Source organism: Cetorhinus maximus, chromosome 1 (assembly GCF_964194155.1).
Source record: "Cetorhinus maximus chromosome 1, sCetMax3.hap1.1, whole genome shotgun sequence".
Taxonomy (NCBI): domain Eukaryota; kingdom Metazoa; phylum Chordata; class Chondrichthyes; order Lamniformes; family Cetorhinidae; genus Cetorhinus; species Cetorhinus maximus.
The window spans coordinates 220,448,270-220,471,606 of NC_135879.1; the positions used below are offsets into that span (position 1 = coordinate 220,448,270).

Sequence of the window (23,337 nt, forward strand, 5' to 3'; positions counted from 1 at the left end):
TTATTTTGTGTTATCTATTACTTCATACCTCTTACCTCAGGATGTGGTGGAAATGACTACAGTGATATATATTTTTTAAAATAGTGGGTTTCTATTTCATTTCTTTTAATGTTTTTCTAGTTGACAGAATAAAAATGTACTTTTCCAATTTATGTTGACTATGTTTTCTCTATTCTATGGTCACATTTCAATCCTATTTATATGTTGATTGGACCCCCAAGTATGGTGGCGGTTCAGCCTCCTGGCAATAACCATAACAAGATTCTAGACTGTTGCATTCTCTGTGGAACTCTATTATTTTATCTTGCTCTCATTATGTAGAGGATGTGAAGCAACTTCGAGCTGCAACAGAGAGTCTCCCCCCAGCTGGATTAACATTGCATTTGCGCCAGGTCTGCAGCGGTTCAAGGCAGCAGCTCACCACCGCCTTCTCAAGGGCAACTAGGGATGGGTAATAAATGCTGACCCAGCCAGCGAAACCTACATGCCATGAATGAATTAAAAAAAAGGCATGGAACAGATTGATATACACACTAATTTTAAATAAGTGATATTAACATCAGTTTACTGGTATGTCTCATTTGCCTCAACCACTCGATGTGACAGCAAGTTCCCCATTCTCTCATTCTCTTGAGTAACAACTTTTTTCCTGAATTCCCTATTGAATTTATTAGTTACTATCTTATATTTACGGACCATAGCTTTGGACTCTACACACGTGGAAATAGTTTCTCTGCATCTACCACATCAAACCCTTTCATAATTTTAGAGAGATCTCATTGGATCTGCTGTTCCAACCATGGCTCAATTGGTGTTTCTTAAACAAGTACAATTCAAAACCAGCATTGTTTCTGCACCAGTGAGTTGTGCTAAGGCCACTAGTTGGAGATTAAAACATTTTTCAACAACAGCATGCCCAAGATACAATTCTGTGCTGTGTTTGCTGACTTTTTTTTCCTTTGCTATCAGTTTTTTGCCATACATATTGCACTTTTTTTTAGTCTACGTAACGATCTCTCATCCCTTGCTGCCCCCAGAGAGTTATGCTGCAGCCTCCCCTCTGTCACTGCCACATCCCTTCTTCACTTCTGCCTTCACTAACTGCCATTTTGACAATACCCACTCATCCCTTTCCCTCCCCTTCAGTCACAAACATGGACAGAAGAGTTGAACACCAGAGGTGAGGTGACAGTGACTGACTTGACGTCAAGGCAGCATTTGATCAAGCTGGTATCCAGGAGATCTGGCAAAACTGGAGTCAATGGGAATCAGGGAAAACCCTCCACTGGTTGGAGTCATCCCGAGCACAACAGAAGATGGATGTGGTTGTTAGAGTTCTGTCATCTCCGTTCCAGGACAGCACTGTTGGAGTAGCTCAGGGTAGTGTCCTAGGCCAAACCATCTTCAGCTGCTTCAGCAAAGACCTTCCTTCCATCATAAAGCCAGAAGTAGGGATGTTCACTGATGATTGCACAATGTTCAGCACCATTCGCAACTCCTCAAATACTGAAGCAGTCCATGTCCAAATGCAGCAAGACCTGGACAGTATCCAGGCTTGGGCTGACAAGTGGCAAGTAACATTCATGCCAACAAGCGCCAGGCAATGGACCATCTCCAACCATCACCACTTGACATTCAATGGCATTACCATCACGGAATCCCCCAATATCAACATCCTGGGAATTACCATTGACCAGAAACTGAACTGGACTAGCTATATAAATACTGTGGCTACAAGAGCAGGTCAGAGGCTACGAATCCTGTGACGAGTAACTCACCACCTGACTTCTCAAAGCCTGTCCACCATCCACAAGGTACACGTCAGGAGTGTGATGGAATACTCCCCACTTGCCTGGATGAGTGCAGCTCCAACGACTCTCAAGAAGCTTGACACCATCCAGAACAAAGCAGCCCATTTGATTGGCACCCCTTCCAGAAACATTCACTTCCTCCACCACTGACACAATGATATCAGTGTGTACCATCTACAAGATGCACTGCAGGAACCCACCAAGGCTCCTTAGACAGCACCTTCCAAACCCACGACTGCTACCATGAAGAAGGACAAGGGCAACAGATACATGGGAATACCACCACCTGGAAGTTCCACTCCAAGTGACTTGCTGTCCTCATTTGGAAATATATCGCTGTTCCTTCATTGTCGTTGAATTAAAATCGTGGAACTCACCGTAACAGCACTGTGGGCATATCTGCAAATTAACTTTACAAATAAAGGGGTCAGTCCCTTAAAGGGACACTAATGAAAAACAAAATGTTAAAGGAAAGTTTGAAAACATCAAATTAAAATGTGATTTTTCGGGTCAATAATACATCCCAGCCCCCATTGCTAAATTTCACCAGCTGCCATGGCGGGATTTGAACCTGCGTTACTATTTCAGAGATATTACCACTAAGTCAGCATCTCTCCCAATAAATTCCAAATCCATCACCTTGACCAGCTGGCTACTACTTCAGCCTGCTGCTCCTGTTCATACTCTTTTGATTAACCAATTAAACTTAATTAACAAATCACAGGACAAATTAAAAGGCAGCCCCTTAGGGGGAAACTGCAAAAGGAAAGAAAAAATCTTAAAGGAACCTTACAAAATTAAAAATAAAAGATGATTAAAAGGGTCAATAAAGCACTCTGGTGCCCGTCTGTGACAGTGGAGCTGCTCCTGTTTATAATCTTTTGAATGGTCGACCTAAATGGAGTTGGTGTATTTAGTGACTGCTTTTGTGCCTTCAGAGACGGCATGTTTGGCCTGTTCCCCTGGCAGCATGAGGTGGACAGCACTCTGGATCTCCCTCGTTGAGATGGTATGGCGTTTAGGAGCGCAAGTGAATCTCCAGTTAATACGCACCACCTGCATACAACTAAATACAATTAACACACAATCAACACGCTAAGAATCTGCAGTGGATGAACTGATAGCTTGAGAAATAATCCTCCATCCACATTTGGACAAGTTAGTCTGCAGTCTGATACTTTCATTGTGTGGGTCATTTTTTTTGGTCTTGTTAGAAAACCCCTCCCACTATCATTTGTAGTGTTTTGTCCCCTTTCCCCTACCTCCCCATAACCCCAGCAGCAACTTAATTTTTTCCTCATTCTGCATGATCATCTTTTCAAATCTCACTTCCCCTTGCACCCAAGCAAGAGAATTATCTCTGACCCACTGCCCCTCTCTTTCACTGACCATCAAAACAGGGAATTTCCCCCATTCCTCCTCGTCCTGTATTTTCTTCTTTTTTCCCGATCCCCATTTCCTCCTTTTTTTCCTTCCTTGCTTCCCCATTTCCTCCTCTCTCCTATTCCCAATCCCTCTTCTCTGTTTGCCTTTATAAGATTTTTGGATTTGGGACCACGGATACCTTAAACAGGCAGTCGACTATTTTAAAATAGTTTATTAAGAAGCAACAGTTTCGATATAATGCAGTAACTAATTTGACAGAAAAAGTATACGACCTATAACAGTTAACAGCAGTTTATCGATCCCGGAGGACAAATGGACCGTCCGGAGTGTGTTGATCTCAGTAGCTTGTGATAACAGCAATTCTGCTCTCGTCAAAGTGTTAGGAAACTCTTCCCTCGATCTCTCGATCTTCTTCCTCCTCCTCCTCTGGTCAGTCTTCCATTTGAAGAAGGCAGCTGCCCAATGAGCACTGCCACCTCACCAGCACCTCAGCAACCCCCTATCATAAGTATGACACTAATATATATACCGCATTTTGGGGGGCTGGGAGCTTACCCAGTGTCAATCAGCTATCTAACTATTTTGACCAATGGCCACAGGACAGGTACTCAAAACGTCAGGGTGGTTACCACCCCTCTTGTGCGTCACCCTGCTCAAGGTCAGCTTTTTAGTTTACATCTTGCTGAAGGTCGTATCCTGGCCCTTTTCTAAACAATTGTATAGATAGGGGGGTACAGAAGATGCCTGTCTACCAGCTTAGGAATGTCAACATGGAGGCCTGAACTAAGACTGCTTAGAGGTCAAAGTGTTTAGCGATTCTCTTTCCAGAGAGAGAATCAATGCTGTTTAGCTAACCTCATAAAATACAGAAAAGAACCGTTTATTAAAGACCCCAATTTCTCGCTCCTTCCTATATCCTGGCTCTCTCCCACCTTTTCCTCCTGTTGTCCCTTTCAACCCTCTGTATCCCCCACCACCACCAGTCCAATTACTAGCCCCCGTCATCTATCCATCCTTGGCCTGAAACACTACGCTTGATCTTGATTCTCCATGTGAATCGCCAGGGTAGATTAATGAGCATAAAATAAAGAGAATCACCCTGGAAATCCCCAGATATTTGTTTTCTTCATGCACCAGCTTAACAGAATCTCCCAATGTTACAGCACGCTTGATGCCTGTTACGTATTTCTTTTGCCAAAGTTTATATTTTAAGGCATCTTAAACTTGTACCCATAAGTTTATCTTTAAAATCGCCATCTTGTACTTCGTGCATGTACTGCAATGTGCTATATGCTTTAAAAGAACATCCTTTGCCGCTATCACCAATTCAGGCGGCTATCAATATGCCTGAGCCAAGAGTTTGTCATTTTTGAGTGGTAGAAAGTTGATTCCAGTGTCATGATACATTTTGACAGGACATTGCAAAGCAGAGAAACTTGTCTTGTGGAAACAAATCCATCACTTTAATAAACATCAAGTTGCAGGAAACCATTCCATTTGTGGAAGATCAATGAAAGGCTTTTTGCCAACCCTCTTGATCCCTATAAAACATGATGATTTTCCTTGCTAATAGTTCCTCAGTGCTCAGTTTGATACAAATAGAAGAATAATTTCAAGTGTTAATTGGGTAGCTCTGTGTGCGGGATACCCCTGAACTTTAATTTTTCTGGGTCATGGATAGCAACAGAGAGTTCAAATATTGACCTATGAGGCACAAACTATGCAGCTTTGAAATTGTTTTCTTTTATGCAGAAATGCACGTACGGGGTACGGAAATGAAATTTGGAACCAGGTCTTTCATTATTTTTTTTCCATCAGCTTGGAAAAATACTGTAACGATCTTCTATCCCTAGAGTAGGACTATTTCAAAAATGACTATGAGTTTGTGATTTTAAAAATGCAGCATATAGCTTGACGTCTGTTTTCTTCAGTTGTGCTTTCATATTGCAAATCTCATTTGTACAGAGTACACCAGTGAGTCAAGATTTTAGATAAATTACAATGTATTCCCAACAATTTCAGTGCTTATTTTCTGCTGACTCTATAAATAAACAATGAATTAATTAGGATATCCCCGACAGTACATTTTGCAGAATCACAGAATTGTTAGTGCAGAACAAGGCCATTCAGCCCATTTTATCTGCACCGGCTCTGAGCATTTCACTTAGCGCAATTAACCCACCTTCTCCCCTTAACCCTGCACATTCTTCCTTTTCTGATAATCGTCTAATTCCCTCTTGAATGCTTCAATTGAACCTGCCTCCACCACCACTCGCTGCGTGCAAAGCTTTTTTTTCTCATATCGCTTTTGCTTTTTTTTTGCCAATTACTTTAAATCTGTGCCCTCTTGTTCTCAATTCTTTCACGAGTGGGAACAGTTTCTCCTATCTGTCCAGACCCCTCACAATTTTGAATGTCTTTACCAAATCTCCTCTCAGCCTTCTCTAAGAATAACAGTCCTAACTTCTCCAGTTTATCTTCATAACTGGAGTTCCTCATCACTGGAACCATTCTTGTGAATCATGAATTTGGTGAGAGAACAAGGCTGGGTATGACACATAACATTTTGTGTCTCATCATTCTTTTATTCCCCTCCTGCTGATTGTTGTTTCCATAAGACATAGGAGCAGAAATTAGGCCATTCGGCCCATCGAGTCTGCTCCTCCATTCAATCATGGCTGATAAGTTTCTCAACCCCATTCTCCCGCCTTCTCCCCGTAACCTTTGATCCCCTTACCAATCAAGAACCTATCTATCTCGGTCTTAAATACACTCAATGACCTGGCCTCCACAGCCTTCTGTGGCAATGAATTCCATACATTCATCACTCTCTGGCTAAAGAAGTTTGTCCTCATCTCTGTTCTAAAAGGTCTTCCCTTTACTCTGAGGCTGTGCCCTCGGGTCCTAGTCTCTCCTACTAATGGAAACATCTTCCCCACGTCCACTCTATCCAGGCCTTTCAGTATTCTGTAAGTTTCAATCAGATCCCCCCTCATCCTTCTAAACTCCATCGAGTATAGACCCAGAGTCCTCAAATGTTCCTCATATGTTAAGCCTTTCATTCCTGGGATCGTTCTCGTGAACCTCCTCTGGACCCTTTCCAGGTCCTTCCTGAGATACGGGGCCCAAAATTGCTCACAATATTCTAAATGTGGTCTGACTAGAGCCTTATAAAGCCTCAGCAGCACGTCCCTGCTTTTATATTCTAGTCCTCTCGAAATAAATGCCAACATTGCATTTGCCTTCCTAACTACCAACTCAACCTGCAAGTTAACCTTAAGAGAATCCTGGACTAGGACTCCCAAGTCCCTTTGCACTCCAGACTTCTGAATTCTCTCCCCATTTAGAAAATTGTCTATGTCTCTATTCTTCCTACCAAAGTGCATGACCTCACGCTTCCCCATGTTGTATTCCATCTGCCACTTCTTTGCCCATTCTCCTAACCTGTCCAAATCCTTCTGCAGCCTCCCCGCCTCCTCAATACTACCTGTCCCTCCACCTATCTTTGTATCATCTGCAAACTTAGCCAGGATGCCCTCAGTTCCTTCATCTAGATCATTAATGTATAAAGTGAAAAGTTGTGGTCCCAACACTGACCCCTGCAGAACTCCACTAGTCACCGGCCACCATCCTGAGAAGGACCCCCTTATCCCCACTCTCTGCCTCCTGCCAGACAGCCAATCTTCTATCCATGCTAGTACCTTGCCTCTAACACCATGGGCTCTTATCTTACTGAGCAGCCTCCTGTGCGGCACCTTGTCAAAGGCCTTCTGGAAGTCCAAGTAGATAACATCCATTGGCTCTCCTTTGTCTAACCTACTCGTTACCTCCTCAAAGAATTCTAACAGATTTGTCAGGCATGACCTCCCCTTGATGAAACCATGCTGACTTTGCCCGATTTTACCATGAACTTCCAAGTATTCTGAAATCTCATCCTTAATAATGGACTCAAAAATCTTACCAACGACCGAGGTCAGGCTAATCGGCCTGTAATTTCCCGTCTTTTGCCTCACTCCCTTCTTAAAAAGGGGGGTTACATTAGCGATTTTCCAGTCATCTGGCACCCTCCCCGACTCCAGTGATTCCTGAAAGATCACCACTAACGCCTCCACTATCTCTTCAGCTATCTCCTTCAGAACTCTGGGGTGTAATCCATCTGGTCCAGGTGATTTGTCCACCTTCAGACCTTTCAGTTTTCCTAGCACCTTCTCCTTGGTAATGGCCACCATACTCACCTCTGCCCCCCGACTCTCTTGAACTTTGGGGATGTCACTTGTGTCTTCCACTGTGAAGACTGACGCATTCAGTTCCTCCGCCATTTCTTTGTTCCCCACTACTACTTCTCCAGCGTCATTTTCCAGCGGCCCAATGTCCACTTTTGGCTCTCTCTTACCCTTTATATATCTAAAAAAATTCTTGCAATCTTCTTTTATATTACTGGCTAGTTTACCCTCATATTTAATCTTCTCCCTCCTTATTTCTTTTTTAGTTGTCCTCTGTTGGTCTTTGTAGGCTTCCCAATCCCCTGGTTTCCCACTGCTCTTCGCCACATTGTATGCTTTCTCTTTAGCTTTTATGCTGTCCCTGACTTCCCTTGTCAGCCATGGTTGCCTCATCCTCCCTTTAGTATGCTTCTTCTTCCTAGGGATGAATTTTTGCTGTGTCTCCCAATTTACTCCCAGAAACTCCTGCCATTGCTGTTCCAGTCTTTCCTGCTAGGCTCATCTCCCAGTCAATTCTGGCCAGCTCCTCCCTCACGCCTCTGTAGTTTCCTTTATTCAACTGTAATACCGTTACATCTGATTCCAGCTTTTTCCTCTCAAATTGCAGGGTAAATTCTATCATATTATGGTCACTTCCTCCTAAGGGTTCCTTCACCTTAAGCTCCCTTATCAAATCTGCCTCATTACACATCACTAAATCTAGAATTGCCTGTTCCCTAGTGGGCTCTACCACAAGCTGCTCTGAAAAGCCATCTCGTAGACATTCCACAAATTCCTTTTCTTGGGATCCACTACCAACCTGATTTTCCCAGTCTACCTGCATATTAAAATCCCTCATGATCACTGTAACCTTGCCTTTCTTACACACCTTTTCTATCTCCTGGTGTATCTTGTGCCCCACATCCTGACTACTGTTCGGAGGCCTGTACATAACTCCCATTATGGTTTTTTTACCTTTGCAGTTCCTCAACTCTCCCCACACAGGTTCTACATCATCTGATCCTACATCATTTCTTGCTATCGATTTAATTTCATTTCTTACTAACAAAGCAACCCCACCCCCTCTGCCAACCTGCCTATCTTTTCGATAGGATGTATATCCTTGGATATTTAGCTCCCAGTCCAGATCCCCTTGCAGCCATGTCTCCGTAATGCCCACCACATCATACCTGCCAATTTCAATCTGCGCCACAAGCTCATTTACCTTATTTCGTATACTGCGTGCATTTCATGCATTCATATTTTCCATTGCTTATCTTAGGTTAGCTTTACTTCTAATTGCCATTGATGTCTCTTATCCCCAGGCTGTAAGTAAACTTTTCATGATATTGGATTCTCATAATACAGAGACTTTGTTGTCCCGTGAGTGTGATCTGTTTTTAGAAAATACCAAGTATTTACAGTACAGAAACTGGCCATGCGGCCCATATTTATGCTCTACACTAGCCTTATACCCTCTTCATCTAACTGCATCACCTTCTATTCCCTTCTCCCTCTTGTCCTTTTCTAGCTCCTTAACTGCCTCAACCAGCGAGTTACACATACTAACCACTCTCTGGGTAAAGAAGTTGCGCCTGAACTCCTGATTGAATTTATTAGTGAGTATCTTATATTTATGAAACTTTCCCAGTTCCAAACACTTCTCTTTCATTGTTTATTTTTTCTCTCATTCCCTATTTTCTCTCTCACGTTATCTATCATTCCTTCTTGCTGCTGCTACCGTTTGGCATATGTTATTCTGGCCCTACCCTTCTCCTTCCTTCCTTCCTCCTTTCCTTTGGTCCCATTGACTGAACTGGCCCATCCCCTATCCAGGATTCTGCACAGATAACTTCAATTGTGAGGAGACTTGAATGCTGCAGAATTGGAAGTTCAATTTTTCATCTTTAAATTCATACCCCACCTGTGCAAGGCTTTTCCCACCCTTCTGATTATCGGCTGGACTTTGCGATATTTGCTGTGTTTTCTCCCCTCTTGTGAGGCACACAAAGTTCCAATTTTCTCCCTGTTTACAGTGCTTGGGAGAGAAACCTCAATTCCAGGAACCTCCTGGACAATCTGGGAAATATAGAAACCTAGAAAATAGGAGCAGGAGTAGGTCATTCGGCCCTTCAAGCCTGCTCCCCCATTAAATATGATCATGGCTGATCCTTTATCTCAACGCCGTACTCCCGCTCTCTCCCCATATTCCTTGACACCTTTAGAGTCCAGAGATCTATCTATTTCTTCCTTAAATATACAAGTGACTTGGCTTCCACAGCCTTCTGTGGTAGACAATTCCATAGGTTCACCACCCTCTAAGTGAAGAAGTTTCTCCTCATCTCAGTCCTAAACGGCCTGCTCCATATCCTGACACTGTGACCCCTTGTTCTAGACCCCCCAGCCAGAGGAAATATCATCGCTGCACCCAGTCTGTCCATCCCTATCAGAATTTTATATGTTTCAATGAGATCTCCTCTAATTTTTCTAAACTCCAGTGAATACAGGCCTAGTCGGCTTAATCTCTCCTCATACGACAATCCTGCCATCCTAAAAATCAGTCTGGTGAACCTTCGCTGCACTCCCTCTGTGGCAAGTTTTTCCTTTCTTAGGTAAGGAGACCAAAACTGCACATAATACTTCAGGTGTGGTCCCACCAAGGCCCTGTACAGTTGCAGTAAGACATCCTTGCTCCTGTACTCAAGTCCTCTCGCAATGAAGAATTTACATGTTGATAATCAACCTGTCTGGCTAGGTTATGAAAGCACCTTCCTTGGTCATCAAATCCTGGAGTAGGACTTGAAACCAGAGCTTCATAGCTCAGAGGCAGAGACTCTACCCCTGCACCACAAATCCTCCCCCCCTCTCGCAATGAAGGTGAACAAACCATTTTCCTTCTTAAATGCTTGCTGCCCCTGCATGCTTGCTTTCAGTGATTGGTGTACAAGGACACCCAGGTTCCTGTGACATCAACATTTCCCAGTCTATCACCATTTAATTAATAATCTGCCATTCTGCTTTTCCTACCAAAGTGGATAACTTCACATTTATCCATGGTATGCTACCATGTATTTGCCCACTCGCTCAACCTGTCTAAATCACCTTGAAGCCACTTAAAATCCTCCTCATCACTCACATTCCCACCAAGTCTCGTGTCGTCAGCAGACTTGGAAATATTACATTTGGCTCCCTCATCCAAATCATATTTATTATGAACAGCTGCGGCCAAAGCACTTATCCCTGTGCTATTCCACTAGTCAATGCCTGCCACTCCAAAAAGGACCCATTTATTCCTACTCTCTGTTTCCTGTCTGCTAACCAATTCTCAATCCAATTCTCAATGTTGGTGATCCTAGTGGGATCGCAGCCAGGGGAGCATTGGTGTAATGGATTGTGGAGATGACAAAGACATTTGAGGGTTTCAGCAGCAGATGCCTTGGGAAGTTATGGCGGTTGATGTTGTTAGAGTTGGAATGTAACGGAGAATTACAGGATCAGAAACTCACCTCAACCTGACACAGTGGTCAAGGAGTGGGGTGGAGTTAGTGACAAGAATACAGAGTTGGTGTAAAGGCCTGAAGTCAGTGGCTTTGGTCATACCATGGTTTAGCTGAAAGGAACCTTGGGCAGAATTTTGCTCTTGGCGGGGCCGGTGAGGAAGCCAACCGCCGCCCACGATCGGCACCGCACCGCGATTTCACGCTGGCGGGCCAATTAAGGCCCACCCAGTGTGAAACACAAGCGGCAGCGCTGCCTGTGCGGGCGGGGGGAGGAATGCGAGCCGAGCGAGTGAGACCTTCATGCATGCGCACGAGTGCACGCTATATAATCTCCCTGAAGCACAGAGCTGCCTCAGGGAGGTGAAGAGATATGAAAAAAAAGAATGAGAAAAATAAAAATGTAGTGAAACATGTCCCCCTATGTGGCTCTGTCACAGGAGCAGGGACATGTTCTTAATGAAAAAATTAAGTTTTAATTTTACTTTTATTTGCTTTTGGAAACCTCATGCTGCCCGTGGATGAGGTTTCCCAAAAAATGCAATGGCCGCTCGGCCTTTTCATCTGCCCGCCAACCCATTAGAACCATAGAAAAGTTACAGCACAGAAGGAGGCCATTCGGCCCATCTTGTCCATGCCAGCCCAAGGACACCCAGGTGCCCTTTCTAATCCCACCTTCCTGCACCCAGCCCATAGCCCTGCAGCTTACAGCACTTTAGATGCAGATCCAGGCACTTTTTTAAAAAAGAGTTTAAAGTTTCTGCCTCTACCACCAACTTGGGCAGCGAATTCCAGACACCCACTACCCTCTGCGTAAAAAAGTTCTTCCTCATGTACCCCCTACACCTTCTGCCACTTACCTTGAATCTACGTCCCCTGGTTCTAGAATTCTCCACCAGGGGAAACAATTTCATCCTCTCCACTCTATCTATTCCCCTCATAATTTTGTTAGGTTGGATGGGCAGTGAAAAATGTAGCTTAATTGGTTACTTAATGGTCTTAACAGCCTTTTAATTGTTGGCGGGCACACTGCTGACTCTGGCGCGTGCCCGCCGACCAAACTATCACACGACTGTGCGTTGACGCGGCACGCTCGGCCGACGTCAACACATCATTTCACGCTCGAGTAGGTTGGATGCGCGCCCGCCTGCTAAGCGAAAATTTCTGCCCCATAGTTTAGGTAAGAGGCATATGGTAGAGAACAGTAGAGCGTAGGTCAAGAGAGATGATAGAGAGTTGGAGGTGGGTGTTGGCAAAGTTAGCCACATGTCTGCAGATGTTGCCAGGGAGCAGCATGCAAATAAATAAGAAAAGGAACCAAGGATAAATACTTTGGGCTCCCAAGATGGTATATGGATTTGTGAGGATAAGCCATTGCGAGAAATACAGTGTGTCGCATTGGATAGGCAAAAGTAGAATCAAGAGAGCAAAGGCCCTTTACCCTGGACAATAGAGGAGAGTTGTTAGAGGAAGGTGTCGTGGTCAACTATTTTGAAAGCCTGGGAGAGGTCGAATTGGGGTAATGAACCATTGTCATAGTCACAGAGAATATTGTTCCTTGACTGGTTAGAGCAATTTTAGTACTTTGGGAGGATCAGGAATCTGACTGGAGTGATTCAAACAGAGAGTTGCAGGAGAGATGGTTATGGATCTTCCAAACTTTGGTAAGGTTCCGGAGGTGGGAGATTATGCTAGCTTGAAAAGGAGCTAATGCCTAATGTCAATGAGCCGCTTGCACATTATTAGAGGTGAGGATGGAGGGAAGGAAGTGGAAGTTTATGGGGATATGAAACATCCTTTTTTCCAGTCCTACTCAGGCCCCCTTCCACAACTCTTTTTCTGGTAAATTGATGACTGTATCGGTGCCACTTCCTGCTCTCGTCTGGAACTGGAAAATTTCATCACTTTTGCTTCCAATTTCCACCTCTCTCTCACCTTCACATGGTCCATCTCTGACATTTTCCTTCCCTTCCTTGACTTCTCTGACTCCATTTCTGGGGACAAACTCTCTACCAGTATTCATTACAAGCCCACTGACCCCCCCAGATACCTCAACTATACTTCCTCACACCCTGCTTCCTGTAAGGACTTCATTTCATTCTCTCAGTTTTTCCATCACATCTGTTAGACCATAAGACCATAAGTTCTGATGATGCTACCTTCCGCAATGGTGCTTCCGACATGTCTTCCTTTTCCCTCAGCTGAGGATCCCTGCACCCTTTTCCCTCCCCCCCCATCACCCCAGAACCATCATGGGGTTCCCCTTGCCCTCACTTTCCACCCAACCAGCTTCCGCTTTCAAAGGACCATCATTTGCTATTTCTGCCAGCTCCAGCATGATGCCACCACCAAACACATCTTCCCCTCACCTCCCCTGTCAGCATTCCAAAGGGGCCAATCCCTCTGGGACACCCTGGTCCACTCCTCCATCACTCTCAACACCTCATCCCCTTCCCACGGCACCTTCCCATGCAATCACAGGAGGTGTAACACCTGCCCCTTTACCTCTTTTCTCCTCACTGTCCAAGGCCCCAAACACTCTTCCCAGATGAAGCATCAATTTATTTGTACTGCTTTCAATTTAGTTTACTGTATTCGCTGCTCAAAATGCAGTCTCCTCTACGTTGGGGAGACCAAACGCAGACTGAGTGACCACTTTGTGGAACATCTTTGCACGATCCTCAAGCGTGACCCCAACCTTCTGGTCACTTCAATTGCATTTTAATTCACCATCTTGCTCTCATGCCCACATTTCTGTCCTCGCCCTATTACAATATCCCTGAGAAGCCCAACACAAGCTGAAGGAACAGCACCTCATCTTCCTATTAGATAACAATTTCAGACTATGAACTCTGTCCTCTGTTTTGAATTTTTTCCAAGTACCAGCCTGTATCACCTTCTCATGTTTTTGCTTTCAGACAGCGCCAACCTTTATGCTGCTGTTTACACATTCTGCTATTTTGCTTTCACATAGTGCTGACCTTTTATTCTGTTACTAAAGCCTACTCTGGACCCAAGCTTTGTATCGTTAATATGACCATTATAATGCCCTTGTGTTCCATGACACCCTTGTCTCCCCTGCCCTCTAACCCTGACCTTTCCCTTTGCTCCAGGTGTCCCTCCCCACTTTTTGAACTGTGTAAAACCCATCAGATCCCTATCTCTCTTAGTTCCAAAGAAGAGTCATATCGGGCTTGAAATGTTAACTCTGCTTCTCTTTGAACAGATGCTTCCAGACTGGCTCAATTTTTCGTAACTTTGTTTTTGTTTTAGACCTCCAGCGTCTGCAGTATTTTAAACTGCCTTAATGTAAAAGCAAATGTGCAATTGGTAATTGCGAAAGGTGCAGAAATTATATTTCTTCCAGGATAATCCTAGCGTAGTGGACAATTTTGACAGGAGGAAGTGAAACCCATTAGATGCTGATGTGCTGGAAAAACTCAGCAGGTCTGGCAGCATCTGTGGAGAGAGAAACAGAGTTAACAGAAGTTCTGAAAAGTCATATTCAAACATTAACTCTGTTTCTTTGTCCATAGATACTGTCAGACCTGAGCATTTCCAGCATTTTCTGTTTTTATTTCAGATTTGAGGCATGCACAGTTTTTTGCTTTCATTGAAGATCTGACCATGTCAGTCTTGCCAAGATGTGCCAGTTATGCTCAAATTTGTGCCTTTGGACTTGATGGAGTGAAGATGGGGGCCTTACCAAGAGGCGCAACTAAGATTGGAGTGTTACATTTCAGAAAGCCAGTTGAAGGATTTTACTGGAGCCAATCTTTACTCAGTCTTGTATTTATTTACGGAGTGAAACATTACAAGCATATACCTCCTAACTCAACCGTACATAGTTTCAATGAGTGTCTCTTTATATGCACTCAAGTGAAACCCCAATTGATACCTTCTTCCTGCATATAATTAAACACAATTGATATACAATTCACAATGAAAGGTTTCTGCTGGGGACGTGAACATCGAAGGTGGAGTTGAGAGAATGGATGAGCAAATTATCATCTAAATCAGCAGGCTTGGCAGACAGGATAATGGTTTAACGTCTCATTCAAAAGACCTCCAGTAACGTAACATTCCCTCAGTGTGCACTAAGATCCTGGAGTGAGTTTGAGATCTTAATCTTCAGTGGGGTATGGGCTACTAAGAGTTAGCTAGAGAGCGTTTACACTATGAGTAAGTTTTGTTTTGCACTGTGTCAACAGAGCATAAATGCAGTTTGGATCTGGTGTCGAGGTCAAAGCTGACACTTGAATGAAATGGGACGAGAGTTCCTCGAATAATTTTGCTTTGTAGTGTGTGAATGTAACATTAAAAGAATTAGGAAAGATGACTGACTGCATGGTTAGAAAGTAAAGTTTCAGAGTGCTTTTAAAAGTAGGAAGCAGCGAGGCAAAGAGGCTTATTGCAGTAATGCTAAAGCTTAGAACCAAGTTGGCTTAAGTACACTTGAAAGTGAAGACTACGAGGTAGATTTTAACTGTTTGCGGCAGTTTAAAACATGAGAGTCAGCAATCTGTTTTACATCTCTCTCAATTTTTATTTCCATTGCCTTCAGAAATGATGGGGTCAAGGACTGTCCCATCATGATGGTGAGTTTGTAACGTGTAACATACCACCATAAATCTTGACACCCTGTACTGTTTGGTTGCTTGAGAGCAGTCCAGACTGTGGAATTGTTATTTCAGCATGCTCGTGATCTGCTCAGTTACATTTTGTGTCAAGATGGCTTTCATTATATACCTGCTACACACACGTGCCTGGGTCGCATCAGCCATATCATCAATCGATAACAGTTGTTGCCCAATAGGCATATCCCTTCGTTTGCCATGGTACTCAAATACAGATGTCAGAGGACTCCTGGAGAAGGAGGCTGTCATGGCTACTGTCAGGTATGGGGCATTGACCTGTATGATTCACCTGTAATGTTTCAGTATAGGGAAGAGTTGACTTGCAACATCTGCAAAGCAGTCAGTGGCATCCTGCGTGATAGGGAAGTCTGCAATCCTAGTGTTGTTACATGCTCATTCAGCCAGTTTGTCTCTGCTGAGAGAAAATGAAATGTAGTTGTCTCTCTTTGAATAAAGAGCCTCAGTGACCTCCTTTACATAACAGTGGACAGTGAACTGAGACGTTGCAACTACCTCCTAGGTCCAGCCTTGAAGAACCCAAACACATGAAAGTTCATTGTCACAGTCGCCTTCACAGCCACTGATGATGTTGTCCTTGCCCTGTTCTGATGTTGCAGTCGTGGCTGCAACAGGTGGCAGGTTTCAATGAGGATGTCCTTATTGAAATGCAGACATTACACATATTGTTCCTCACTGAGGTTCAGGTGGGAGAATTGCTCCCTGAACACCCTCCACAGATATAGCCTCCTGCTAAGAACCCTTCTTCCTTTGTCACCCTCCCTCTTCTAGCAGTTTGTCCTGCTCTGTGTGACCTCTGTTCATTCTCCAAGTCATGCTGTTTTCCAAGGGAAATGCCACGTGGAGCTACTGGTTTGTGCAGAAGCTTTGAAACTGACTAAAACTCCTTCAGCAGCTGCCACATCACTCACTGTAGGCTTTAGCAATTTGAAATGACCATAGAGAGCACCAAACACTGTGGTAGCGACAGCCAGAAGCAGCTAACCATTAAGTAGCCATTAAATAGAACTGATGGGGTGTCCTTCCTGCTGCTGACGAGTGTTCAGCAGTGCAAGGTTAAGAGAGGGCACTGTCTGGAGTGTTGAGCACTAAAATGGTACCGCTGGTGTCAAACCAATGTTATCATAATGGTCTCCCTGCTTTGCATACTTCAGCAAATTGATCACTTGCATTAGTGTGGTGTCTGGCAAGTTTTGTCACACAAGAGCATGTGTGTGCATGCTTATGTACAGCGTGGATGCTGTATTTAGAAGTCTAAGGGCATTTATAGTGCCCACAAAACCGATGCTAATGACCCGAATTTCTCACCCAATATGTTTTATTAAGGAATTTACCCAGTCATCTTTTCAAGAAGAAAATTAGCAATATTTTTATGCACTTGGCTTTGAGATATAAAATGGCATTTAAATGCCATAAATGGCATGGGTTTAAACTAGAATGGCAGGGGGATGGAAACCTGAGCAGGCAGACAGAGGAGGGGGGAAACAAGGATAAAAACAAAAGACAGAAAGGTAAGAAGCAAAAGTGGAAGTCAGAAAAAAGAGCAAGAAACAAATGGGGTCATAATGCAAAATAAAGCTAAGATGACTAACAAGGTTAAAAAGACAAGTCTAAAGGCATTGTATCTTAATGCATGGAGCATTCGTAATAAGGTAGATGAATTAATAGCGCAAATAAATATAAATGGTTATGATATAGTTGCAATTATAGAGACATGACTGCAGGGTGATCAAGGATGGGTACTGAACATCCAGGGGTATTCAATATTTCGGAAGGACAGACAAAGAGGGAAAGGAAGTGGGGTAGCACTGTTAGTAAAGGAGGAAATCAATGCAATAGTGAGGAAGGATATTGGCTTGGAAAATCATGATGTGGAATCTGTTTGGGTGGAGATAAGAAACACCAAGGGGCAGAAAACATTGGTGGGGGTTGTCTATAGGTCCTCAAACAGTAATGGAGATGTGAGGGAAGGCATTAAACAGGAAATTAGAGACACATGCAATAAGGGTACAACTGTAATCATGGGTGACTTTAATCTATATATAGATTGGATAAACCAAACTAGCAATAATACTGTGGAGGAAGGGTGTGTACGTGATGGTTTTTTAAACCAATACGTTGAGGAACCAACTAGAGAGCAGGTTATCCTAGGCTGGGTATTGTGCAATGAGAAAGGATTAATTAACAACCTTGTTGTGTGCTGTCCCTTGGGGAATGGCGACCATAAAATGATAGAATTGTTCATTAGGATGGAGAGTGAAGAAATTGAAACTGAAACTAGGGTCCTGAATCAAGATAAAGGGAACTACGAGGGTATGAGGCGCGAGTTGGGCAATGATGGTTGGGGAATAGATAATAGTGGATAATCAGTGGATAGATAATGGCTAATGTTTAAGGAACATATGCATGAATTACAACAATTATTCATTCTTGTCTGGCGCAAAAATAAAACAGGAAAAGTGGCTCAACTGTGGCTTCCAAAAGAACTTAGGGATAGTATTAGATCCAAAGAGGAGACATATAAAATTGCCAGAAAAAGCAGCAAGCCTGAGGATTGGGAGCAGTTTAGAATTCAGCAAAAGTGGACAAAAAGATTGATCAAGAAGGGGAAAATGGAGTGTGAGAGTAAACTTGCAAGGAACAGAAAAACTGACTAAAAACATATACAAAAATGTGAAGAGAAAAAGATTGGCGAAGACAAATGTAGGTCCCATACAGTCAGAAACAGGGGAAATTATAATGGGGAACAAAGAAATGGCAGAAGAATTGAACACATATTTTGGTTCTGTCTTCACAAAAGACACAAATAATTTCCCAGAAACGTTAGGGAACCAAGGGCTAGTGAGAGGGAGGAATTGAAGAAAATCAGGATTGGTTAAAAAAAAACGGTGCTAGAGAAATTAATAGGGCTAAAGGCTGAAAAATCCCCAGGGCCTGATAATCTATATCCCAGAGAACTAAAGGAATTGGCCCTGGAAATATTGGATGCATTGGTGGTCATCTTCCAAAATTCTATGGACTCTGGAGGAGTTCCTACAGATTGGAGGGTGACAAGTGTAACCCCACTATTTAAAAAAGGAGGGAGAGGAAAAACAGAATTACAGACCAGTTAATCTAACATCAGTAGTGGGTAAAATGCTAGAGTCCATTGTAAAAGACATTGTAACAGAACACTTGGAAAGCATTAATGGGATTAGACAAAGTCAGCATGGGTTTATGAAAGGGAAACCATGCTTAACTAATGTACTGGAGTTTTTTGAGGATGTAACTAGTAGAATAGACTAGGGAGAACCAGTGGATGTGGTGTATTTGGATTTCAAGGAGGCTTTTGTTAAGGATCCCCATAAGAGGCTAGTGGGCAAAATTAAAGCACATGGAATTGGGGATAATATACTGGCATGGATTGAGAATTGTTTGACAGACCAGAAACCGAGAGTGGGAATAAATGGATCTTTTTCTGGTTGGCAGGCGGTGACTAGTGGTGTAGGGATCAGTGCTTGGGCCCCAGCTATTCATGATATATATAAATGACTTGGATGAGGAAACCAAATGCAATATTTCCATAAAAACAAAAAACTGCGGATGCTGGAAATCCAAAACAAAAACAGAATTACCTGGAAAAACTCAGCAGGTCTGGCAGCGTCTGTTGAAGGGTCATGAGGACTCGAAACGTCAACTCTTTTCTTCTCCGCCGATGCTGCTAGACCTGCTGAGTTTTTCCAGGTAATTCTGTTTTTGTTTTGCAATATTTCCACGTTTGCTGATGACACAAAACTGGGCGGGGTAGTGAGAAGGATGCAAGGAGGCTTCAGGGCAATTTAAACAGGTGTGTGCGGGCAAACACATGGCAGATGCAGTATAACATGAATAAGTGTGAAGTTATACACTTTAGTGTGAAAAACAGAAAGGCAAAGTATTATTTAAATGGTGATATATTGGGAAATGTGAATGTACAAAGGGTTCTGGGTGTCCTTGTACACCAGTCAATGAAAGTAAACAGGCAGCTGCAGCAAGCAATTAGGAAGGCAAATGGTATGTTGGCCTTCATTGCAAGAGGATTTGAGTTCAGAAGTAGGGATGTCTTACTGCAGTTATACAGGACCTTGGTGAGACCACATCTGGAGTACTGCGTGCAGTTTTGGTTTCCCTACCTAAGAACGGATATACTTGTCATAGAGGGAGTGCAGTGAAGGTTCACTAAGCTGATAATGGGGATGGCAGGATGGTATGAGGAGAGATTAGCCTGACTGGGCCTGTATTCACTAGAGTTTAGAAGTATGAGAGGGGGTCTGATTAAAATGTATAAAATTCTAACAGGGCTAGACAGACTGGATGCAGGGAGGATGTTTCCCCTGGTTGGCGAGTTTAGAACTAGGGGCCACAGTCTCAGGATATGGGGCAGGCCATTTAGGAATAGATGAGGAAAAATTTCTTCATTCAGAGGTTGGTCAACCTGTGGAATTCTCTACCACAGAAAGCTGTGGAGTCCGGGTCACTGAGTATATTCAAGGAAGAAATTGATAATTTTTTGGATATTAGGGGCATCAAGGGGTATGGAGAGAAAGCGGGAATATGGAATTGCGATAGAGGATCAGCCATGATCTTATTGAATGACGGAGCAGGTTCGAAGGGCTGAATGGCCTACTCCTCTTCCTAGTTTCTAATTATTGCAGTTTAATTTATATTTTGGTGAGTGCAGGGAGTTCATGTGGTTCCTGAAAGTTTAATTATGTAATTTTTTTCTACATTTTTTTCTCTTGCGTTTCGCTTTCCTCCTTTAAAACCAACTGAGACCATGCTTTTGGTCCTCTGACTGTAATCTCGTCATGTGGTCCGGTGTCACATTTTGTTTGATGAAGCTCCTTGGAACGTTTTATGACATTGAAGGTGTTCTATAAATATAATTTAAATTTAGTTTGGTGCCTTGGCTCATTCTGATTCCTGTGTGTGTGTGTGTACGTACGCGTGTCACGTTTTGAAAGAGAGAGAGAGAGAGCACTTTAGTGAGAATGGTTGGTTGATCCTCGCTTTGACCCCTGTTCCTGCAGATCTTGAACTCCTGAACTGCAGCAGTCAGTCCGTTTTCATTAGCCTTGGTCTGTCTGAATCAGCTGAGAAGAGCGTTAACTTTGCGGTGTAAAGTGAAAAGAAAAAAGATGTGTTAGCTAAAGCCGTGGAGAATTTAATGGTATCACTGTTGGCTTTTTAAGTTAGTTAAACTGGCTGATTATTACGAGGCTGAGCTGTTTGCTTTAATGACGCAGCAGACCTTTTACCACAGTGGGGGGCGGGGGGAGGAAGAGAAAACCAACGTCGGCAAGACTCTGCCGTCGGGAATCCCAGCGGAAGTACCTACTTTTATATGGTCGAAATTCAGACAGCTCGGAAGTGGATCAAGCCCTGCTTCTGCTGCCGCCGCCGCCGCGAAGTCCTGAGCCCGGCGAAATGATTAGGCATAAAATGCGCAGGGTGTTGTGGGTTAATGATCGGCCTACCACCCAGATGATAGATATGTCCCTACTGAACTCTCAGCTGAGAGTGCAGCGACTGAGCGAAGTCAGGTGACCTGACCCAGCCTATCAGCTCCAACCACCCCCCTCCACGCGGGGTGGGGGGGGCGGGGCCGGGCCGGGCCCCGCCCACTCCCTCTCGCGGGGGCTACTTGGCCGTTGCTTTATACTTCTGGGAAAATTGAAGTGGCCGCCATATGCCCAAGTATTTTTCATATCTCATGTTGAAGTGCTCTCAGAGAGAATGGGGGAAGTAACGGCTGTGTAGATGGGGAGCTCTCACCTCCAGAGCAAAGGGTTACCTCTAGGTAATGACTCTCGGCTTTTGTTTGTTGTAAGTGACTTTAAATAAAGGTGCGCTGGCAAAACAAGTTTTAAAAAAATATATATATTTATGTGTGTACAAGCAGCAAGCTCATTCCAACTTCCCCTCCCCCCTCCCTCCCTCCTCCCTGCATTTTGCTATTGAAAGTGAGTGAGATTGTTCACAGAGGAGTTGTACAGATGGCCTTGCGTGTTGTCCTCCAGTCGTACATGAGACACTTTTTTATTTATTTGTAGAAACAAACGGCAGCACTTTTTTTTTGTAGTTAATCATCTCGGTTGTTCTGTGCTGCAGCTGTTGTTTATTTTTTTTTTACTTTTTTGACAATGGAAGACTTTGTTCTTTGTTCATTAATTCTGAACTGGTTGTACCTTGTTTCCCTACCCCCCCCCCCCTACCCACACGATCGGGTTGTTGAAATAAGTGAAAGCTGAGAACGAATCACAAATGACATAGCAGGAAAAAAAATTGCCCCAGCAAAGTTAGTTGTTCCACTTTCAGAGAAATTTTTAAAAATTCAACACGTTCCCCCCCACCCCCCCAAAAAAAAAATTTCTGCAGGTGGGGGAAGTGAAACATCAGCTTTCTGTGTTAAAACCTGGTTGTCGTCAGCAGTTCTGAAATTCAGTGCATGGGATTCAGTAACTGCATGTCTCTTCCCAGTGGTCTTCAATAAATCTTCTGTGTGCAGCAAGCAAGGACAAGCCCAACACTTTTTTTTGTGTTTTAGAAAATCTGATCTTTGGGCCGAGCGGCACATCTGCAGAGGATTTTGTGCTGCTTTTGAAAAAAAAAATTAGTTCAGCCGTCAACGTTTTGCGCTTGGCTATTTCAGTTGCTGCTTGTGTTGCAGGGAGTAGGAACTCAGGAGAATGGTGACCTTTTTCATTGCAAAGAATCGTGTCCTACCTTAATAGGAAAATATAAAGCATTGCATCAATAGCGTATAAAGATGAAAGGGATTATGCTTGTCTAATTATTTCTTTAAATAGCTTACTTAATTAATAGAACTGTACCCGAGTGTGAACATGATTAATTGGCATTGCTTTAAGCTATTATTGATGGTATTTTTCATCGACTGAAAACTCTTTCCAATAAAGATATTAATATTTAATTAGTATGCTTAGCATTTTCTAAAAATTATTTGGTCCCTTGTGTTGGCTTTCATTTATTGTAGCAGGAAACGAATCAAATCACAGCCCCTTTGTCACCTAGTTTGTTCTTTCAGTGCTTTAAAATAGTTTTTTTTAGTTGAATTGAAAGCCCACTCTAGCTGTGAATTCTGTTGTCACGCGACAGTTGAATTTTCCTCCATTGTGGTCGCATAACGAATATTTGTGGAGCTTAATTTCGCGCATTGCAAGAATATGAAGGCAAACGTAGCTCAGAAATATTCTGAATATCTGAAAGGAATTTTGTGTAGATGTACTTTCAGATACCTGGGCAGATCAACTAGGTGAGATACTGATCCTTTAGTGGAAGAAAAGGACTGAGAAAAAAATAATATATGTCAATAGTGACTTGATATCACAACTTATATCATAGGCAGGAGAGTGAAGATTGTCAAAAGCTTCCACATGTCCTAATCATGACAAGTGGGAGAGTTATGGACAGTCGGGTCAATGTAATAAATATGTCCCTAGATTTGTAAAGTGTTGCAAACTTAAGTGTCCAGGGTGCAGTCAACTTTCTCCCAAAAAAATATAAATTAACATGTCTCATCATTTAAATTTTCTCACCTAATTTGCACTGGAGCACAGCATCAGTAGAACAGGGATGAGTGTAATGTATTTTCTAAATCTTTGCTAGTTTGAAATCTCCCAAGTGTGAAGCTGATGCAGACGCAGTTTTTGTTTCAGCGAAGAAGCTGAAGACATTGACAATGCATAGTTTGTAAAACAAATTGCAGTGTTGTTGAGAAATGGCATGAATGCCCCCAATGCTGACTTAA

At 43.2% G+C, this 23,337-nt stretch overlaps 1 protein-coding gene across 18 annotated transcripts in view; it reads left to right on the forward strand.

Moving 5' to 3' along the window:
* Positions 1-23,337, forward strand: part of ctbp1 (C-terminal binding protein 1) — a 414,171-nt gene that overhangs the window by 304,269 nt on the left and 86,565 nt on the right. Inside the window, exon 1 of one of the 18 annotated variants that reach the window (XM_078553595.1) lies at positions 21,196-21,369. The exons of 16 other annotated variants lie outside the window; for them this stretch is intronic. In XM_078553595.1, coding sequence (XP_078409721.1) covers positions 21,330-21,369 — 40 coding nt within the window. In that variant the 5' untranslated portion in view covers positions 21,196-21,329. Of the gene's footprint in view, positions 1-21,195; positions 21,370-23,337 lie in introns of those variants that run through there. One more of the 18 variants, XM_078553581.1, reaches the window with a different exon arrangement.